General features: G+C 61.1%; 1 protein-coding gene across 1 annotated transcript; it reads left to right on the forward strand.

Moving 5' to 3' along the window:
- Nucleotides 1–391: 391 nt before the first annotated feature.
- On the forward strand, nt 392–6,690 carry LOC144944553 (uncharacterized). The gene is made up of 2 exons (XM_078872803.1): nt 392–5,569; nt 6,527–6,690. Exon 1 carries the CDS (start codon nt 422–424, stop codon nt 2,585–2,587), a length of 2,166 nt encoding a protein of 721 aa, XP_078728929.1. The 5' UTR covers nt 392–421; the 3' UTR covers nt 2,588–5,569; nt 6,527–6,690.
- The last annotated feature ends 273 nt before the right edge of the window (nt 6,691–6,963 follow it).

A 6,963-nucleotide genomic window follows, 5' to 3' on the forward strand; every position in this document is an offset into this window, starting at 1 on the left:
GACCCCCGCGGCCATCATGGCCTTGCCCCTGGGATTGCCCCGGGAGGTCTCCGCTGCGCTGTGCGTGGCCACGGCTCTCTGCTGCACCTTCTACCTGAGCGCACTCGAGCCGCGGGCAGCGGGGAGTGCCGACCCCTCGCCACCTCCTCCTCCTCCGCAGCAGCAGGAGCAGCAGCAGCAGCAGCAGCAGCGGCAGCGGCAGCGGCAGCAGCAGCAGCAGCAGGAGCAGCAGCAGCAGGAGCAGCAGCAGGAGCAGCAGCAGCAGCAGCAGGAGCAGCAGCAGCAGCAGCGGCAGCGGCAGCAGGAGCAGCAGCAGCAGCAACAGCAGCAGCAGCGGCATTCTCTGTCCGCAGCGTTGCTCCACGCCCTGCCTTTCCTGTCTGACCGGCCGCTCCTAGCCCTCTTGCTGCTGCTGCTGCTGATGATGGTGACCACGACCGTGGTGCTGGTGAACGTGCGGAACAAGCTGCGCTCCCTTCCGCGCGAGCGCGCGACGCCGCTGCTCGACAAGAAAACCGCGGCCGCGCAGGAGCCGGCGACACCACCGGGCATCGGGGTCGGGATCTGCGGGGTCTCGGCTCCCCTCGGCCCGGTCCCCTCGCCGCTCCTCGTCCTCCTGCACCGGCGGCGGCTGCGCGTCTCTGCGCACGCCGTGGCGCACGCCAAGTCGCACGTGGAGCGCGTCGCGCGGGCCTTGCTGGACGCGGTGGCGTTGGTGGCGCGCGCCGACGGCTCCCACCGGGGTGACCCCTACGCGGGAGACCCTTGGGGACCCGCCCTCCGCGGGGACTTCGTGCCCGCGGGGTCCGGCTACGAGCAGCACGCCATCGTGCGTCCCGACTCGTACGACCTCCTCATTCCCCTGCGCGTTCCGGCGGCCGCGGGTTGCGTCCCCGCGCTCTGCGCCGCGCGATCCACGCACCGCGCGCGCTGCGGAGAGGGGGCCCCGACCCCTCACGGCCACTGCCCTCTGCGGGCCCCGCTCGCCTGCAGGGCCCTCGCCGAGGGCTTCTGTTGCCCGCCCGGGGCCGCTCTGTGCCCCGAGCGCGTCCACGCGTGGTTCCGCGGCGCGGTGCTGCGCGCGGCGGGCGCGGTGCGAGCGCGTCTCGGCGCGGGGTGCGCGCTCGCGGTGAGCGCGCGCGAGTCCCGTGGCCGCGTCGTTGTGCGCATCCTGCCCCGCGCGGACTTCGTGTGCTGCCGCCTGCCCCTGCGCGTCTGGATGCTGCCCGCGCTGCCCCTCGCTGCTGCTGCTGCGGCCAGCGACGACGGCGGAGACAACGGCGGCGGCGTTGGGGCTGCGTTCCTGACGCCGCAGTGGGGAGAGGGTGAGACCCCGAGTCTAAACCCGGCCATGACCCCCACCTCAACACGGACCCCAACTCAGATCCCTACCCAGAGCGAGAACCAGACTCCAACCGAGACCCCAACCGCAACGCCGACTCTGACGCCAACGCAGACCCCGAAAGTGACCCAGACGCTGACCCCCACCTCAACTGCGACCCCAACCCCGAATCTGACTCCAACCCATGCATCAACCTCACCCCAGACCCGAACCCAGACTCCCACCTCCACCCCGACATCACCCCCCGAGTTCCCGTGCCCGGCACCGGCCTGGAGAGCCCTGTTCCCGGCGCACGAGCAGCGCCTCTTTGCGCGGCTCGCGGCGCTCGGCGGGCCCGGCTTGGGCCCCCAGGGCCCCTCGGAGCCCGGCGCGAGAGGCCCGCCGTGCCACATCACGTGCCTGCAGCTGCTCAAGGCCTTCAGGGACGTAACGGAAGCCGAGCTGCGCCACCGCGACCCCGCGGCGGCCGCGCTGTGGTCGCGCCTCCTCTGCACCTTCCACCTCAAGGCCGCGCTCTTCCACCTCATCCTGGGCTCGTCAACCTCCACGGGGCCCTGCGGCGCCAACGGCGGCGCGGCGGAGGAGGCCCCCGGCGGCAATCCGGGGCCTTGCAGAGCCGCGGCCGCGTCGAGATCACGGGGCCACCGGGGTCAGGAATCGGGGTTCCCCGAAACGTGGGGGGAGGAGCGGCTCTCGCAGAGGCTGGGCGACCTCGTGACCTTCCTGCGGGGCTGCCTGGATCGGGGGCAGCTTCCGCACCCGTTCCTGGGCAGCGCTGCCCTTGTCCCCGCCACCGCGTGGCAGCGCAGTCCCCAGCAGCCGGAGCGGCGCCCCGCGACGCGAGGAACCCGGCACCAGCAGCAGCACCAGCAGCAGCACCAGCAGCAGCAGCAGCTGGAGGCGAATCTTCTGCAGGGCGTGCAGCCGGGAGAGCTGCGCTGGGTGAGCGCTCGTCTCGAGTTCTTCTGGAACACCGTGGCCGCTATGGCGGAGCGCGAGGCGAGGGACGATGCGAGGGAGCGCGCGGAGCGCTGCCTCGCCGGGAGATCGGCACCGCGCGAAGGTGCGGGGGACGGGGCGGGTAAAGGCCCCGCGGGGTCGACGCGCAAGCGACCTCCCACCAAGGGGACCCCTAACAACGGACCCCCCGACAAGGTGACCTCGACGAAGGGAACCGCTACCAAAGAACCCCCCGCCAAAGTGACCCCGACCAAGGGGACCCCTACCAAGGGACTTCCCCCATAAAAGGGGGACCCCTACCACAGGGGAATCCAATCAGGGACCACAGACCAAGAGGATCGCCAAGGAAGCTGATGTGGGTACGAGCACGGAGCGTTGGACAGCGGTGGTGTCGGGCCACGTGTAGACAAGCCGGGGGTACAATCGCCCGTTAAGCCTATACGGGGGGTCTTTGTCTGTAGCCACGCGTATGCGGAGAGACAAAGGTGTCCCGGGTAACCTATGTCAGGATCTTGGGGCAAGTGCTGTTCTGTTGCGAGAACCAAACTCAGGCGCGCACGTGGGAGGCTTTGCGGGGGTGTCGGAAACAAAACCCGAAATTCGATTCGCGCTCACGGCTAGATAGACCCGGCCCTAAACGAGTGTCTGGGTGCGGTGTGTAAACATCGCCGCTGGGGAGACAAAGGCGGCCGTGCGTCACTGGTGTTGGTGGCCGTGGGCAGGAATCAAACTCGGGTGGCCGGGTTTCGTAGCCACCGCTCCCCCCGCATTAATGCGCAACAAGGCAGACCCATTGCAGCAGATAAGTAACGATGGCTACGGTGCGCTGATGAGACCTAACGCGGGCGAAACCCGAGATGCAGCCGTCTCATTGCTGTGGGGGAGACCGTGGGTTCACACTCTCGACGCCGATGAGTTCGACGTGACGCTGCGGCTGGGTGCGCGCAGCATCGAGTGTGTCGAAGGCTCTCGGGCCTTGCCCAGACCACCAGCTCAACAGAGCTGAATGCCACGCTTGGCCAAGTCGCCGTTGAGAACCACCGACTCGACAAAGTTGAGAACACGTGGTCGGCCCATCGAACATTCCCGGTTATTTGTGTAGTACTGGAGTTTGGTTATTGGTGCAGGACTGGAGTTTGGTGATTGGTGCAGTCGTAGTGTCTACACGACGCGAGGACGTTTACAAACATTCCAGTGTAGCGGGGACCCTCCCGAGTTTCGAGACTCGGCTCTCAATAGCAGCTGGGAACAGGTCGTGCCAGAACACTGCTGCAGCGGCACACCTACACACACACACATACCCACACACACACACCCACACACAGCCACACATACCCCCACACACACACCCACACACAACCACACACACACACACCCACACACACACACCCACACATACCCACACACACACACCCACACACACCCACACATACCTACACACAACCACATACCTACACACACACACCCACACACAACCACACACACACCCACGTCGCTCATATCGTCCTCACCACGGTTACAGGATTACATGGTTATAGGGCTAGATACAGTGTTATAGGGTTCGGGTTACACTTTACATACAGGGTTACATGGTTATAGGGTTAGAGGGATGCAGAGCATGCGCCACTCCTCCACGCTGTTAGATGTGTTGCCGGAAGATGTGTGCACACTCACACTTCACCCAGCACACGCGATTGAAGTTTACCCATTTATCCTGCTGGGTGTTGAGAGACGTTGGGGGAGGGGGGGGGGCATTTCAGAAACTGGACCCCACTGTTTGCACTGCTGGGTACAACAATGCAAAGATGATTGTGGACAGCCGTACCTTGTACTCTAGTGGTAGTGCCTTACGCCGATAATATAATCCCTACTCCAAGGCCAGCCTCGCAGCGTTCCAGAAAATACGCAGAGATAAATGAATCCCTGATTAAGGCTCCAGAAAGACTTCTGGTTGCATTTTAAGGTTTTTATAAATTTACGATACATTTTTGTAACGGTGCCACACAACACGGGCAGGGCAGTCAAGGATGGGCGAATGAATGGGAAGAGGAGAGAGGAGCGGGGTGGGGGGGGGGGAGAGAAGTGGAGGCCGGGACGGACAAAGATGAGGAGCATAACACAGCCCAGGACGAGCAGCAGCAGCAGCAGCAGGGAGAGAGGAGGAGGAGGAGGGGGAGCGGTGGTGCAGGAAGGGGGAGCAGAAAGGGGAGCAGGAGGGAGAGACGAGAGAGGAGGGAAGAGAGAGAGATGTAAGGAGTGAGCAGAAGGGAGCTGCGACGAGGCGCAGCGTCTGTTTTCACAGGGGGCGGGGAGAAGGGTCGGATTCAGAGTGGGGGGAGTGGCTACACGCAAGTCACGTGATTTACGGGAAAGCTTGAGCTTATTTAAAGATATAAAAGAGATGTAGATGAGAGGGGTAGGGATTCAGTGTGGGGGGGGGGGAGTTGCAGAAGTCGCGTGACTTACAAGAGGCTTGAGCCGGCTTGGAGAGAGAGACAGAGACACAGAGAGAGAGACACAGAGAGAGACACACACATAGAGAGACACAAAGAAAGAGACACACACAGAGAGAGACACAGAGAGAGAGACACAGAGAGAGACACAGAGAGAGACACAGAGAGAGAGACACACACAGAGAGAGACACAGAGAGAGAGACACAGAGAGAGACACACACAGAGAGAGACACAGAGAGAGACACACAGAGAGAGACACAGAGAGAGAGAGACACAGAGAGAGACACAGAGAGAGAGACACATACTTTTTGACTTTTAAACAACTTTTATTGCCGCCAGCAGCAAAAGCACCGCAGGCGATTTCGATATGAAATACACAACGTCACCAGCAAACAAATGGAAATAAACGCTACAAATCCACGCGCTGTGGCGCACAACACGAAAGAAAAGTCACGTGGTGGTGGTGGTGGTCATCGCGCACGCCACGGTGACGAGCGAGCGCTTAGAAGATGAACACGAGGGTGCCGTCCACGCTGGTACAGAGAGAGACAGAGCGAGAGACAGAGAGAGAGAGAGACAGAGCGAGAGACAGAGAGACAGAGCGAGAGACAGAGAGAGAGACAGAGCGAGAGACAGAGAGAAGGTGAAGGCGACTGTAGCTGACACGGGGATCCGCTGCCTCGAGCCGCCGTGGCGCGGAGTCGGAACGCCGTGGGGAGCGACTCGCTCGGCGGCCCCTCGCGCCAGCCGCGGTCGCTTACGTGAAAGCCTCCTCCTCCTCCTGTCCGTGCACGTACCCAGCACGGCGTTCGTGTAAGTTACAGTACATGCATCTTCTTGGTTCTTTCGGTAAAGTCACGTAGAATGGAAATAAAAAAATAAAAACATAATAAAATAATTCTCACGACGTTTCGGCCACAACGCAAGCAGCCGTCCTCAGGTGGAGAGCAGGTCTGTCGATAAGACAGAGTCTGAATGACTATCCACCTGAGGACGGCTGCTTGCGTTTGTGGCCGAAACGTCGTGAGAATTATTTCATCATGTTTTATTTTTATTATTGTATTATTTCCATTCTACGTGACTTTACCGAAAGAACCAAGAAGAGGAATCCCTGCAGTCACGAAAGCTTTCAATCGAAAGTTACATGCAGTTTAGATGTATGCGTACGTGTATTTTACATATATATATTTTTATAGTCGGCGTACGACGCGCGCGCACGCACGCACGCGCGCGCGGTATTTATTGCCCTGTTAGAGGGGATGACGAAGCGGGGCGATGAGAGGACGTCGCGAAACGGGGGGAGCCAGTGGAACGAAACACTCTCGTGCGGGAGCCGCGGAGTGGATCGTGAACATCGCGGCGGCGGCGGCGGCGGCTCGGTGGAGGTCATCGTCCAGCAGTGGATAGACCATGGGTGGGGTGATGGTGATGGTGGTGATGGTGGTGATGATGGTGGTGATGGTGATGATGGTGGTGATGGTGGTGGTGGTGATGATGGTGGTGATGGTGGTGGTGATGATGATGGTGGTGGTGGTGATGATGGTGGTGGTGATGATGGTGGTGATGGTGGTGGTGATGATGGTGGTGATGATGGTGGTGAGGGTGGCGGTGGTGGTGATGATGGTGGTGATGATGGTGATGGTGGTGATGATGGTGGTGATGGTGATGATGGTGGTGGTGATGATGATGGTGGTGGTGACGAACCGTGTAGACCAGGACCTCGTAAGCGAAGGTTATCGACTGCGCAACGACGCCTGTGGGATCTGGCAGATGGAAGGAGGCGATGGCGATGAGTGACGTCGCGCGCTGGGCCCGTCCCCTGGCGGCTGTGGAAAAAGAGGGTCGGTGGTGGATCACGCACATCGACTCTGCACCACCTCGTGGCTTTGTTATCGTCGATTGTAATCGAGATTTTGTACTGTTTTATATTTTTTATACCGAGTAAACTCCAGGCTTTGAACGTGATTTTTGTATCGATTATACACGCGCAGGTCTGTGAGCCGATCGTTTCCGTGTCGCCGGCGTTGTTGAGCGATGCGGCGTGGGTTGCTTTCTGTTGCTCGCGCCGCTTGAGAGAAGCCAGAGGCCTGGACTCGAGACCACAGTTTAGCCCGGAGTCGAACCTTCACCCTAGACCCGACTCAAACCCCGACCCGACTCAAACCCTGGACCCGACTCAAACCCTGGACCCGACTCAAACCCCAGAC

This window comes from Lampetra fluviatilis, chromosome 35 (genome assembly GCF_964198595.1).
Source record: "Lampetra fluviatilis chromosome 35, kcLamFluv1.1, whole genome shotgun sequence".
Classification (NCBI taxonomy): domain Eukaryota; kingdom Metazoa; phylum Chordata; class Hyperoartia; order Petromyzontiformes; family Petromyzontidae; genus Lampetra; species Lampetra fluviatilis.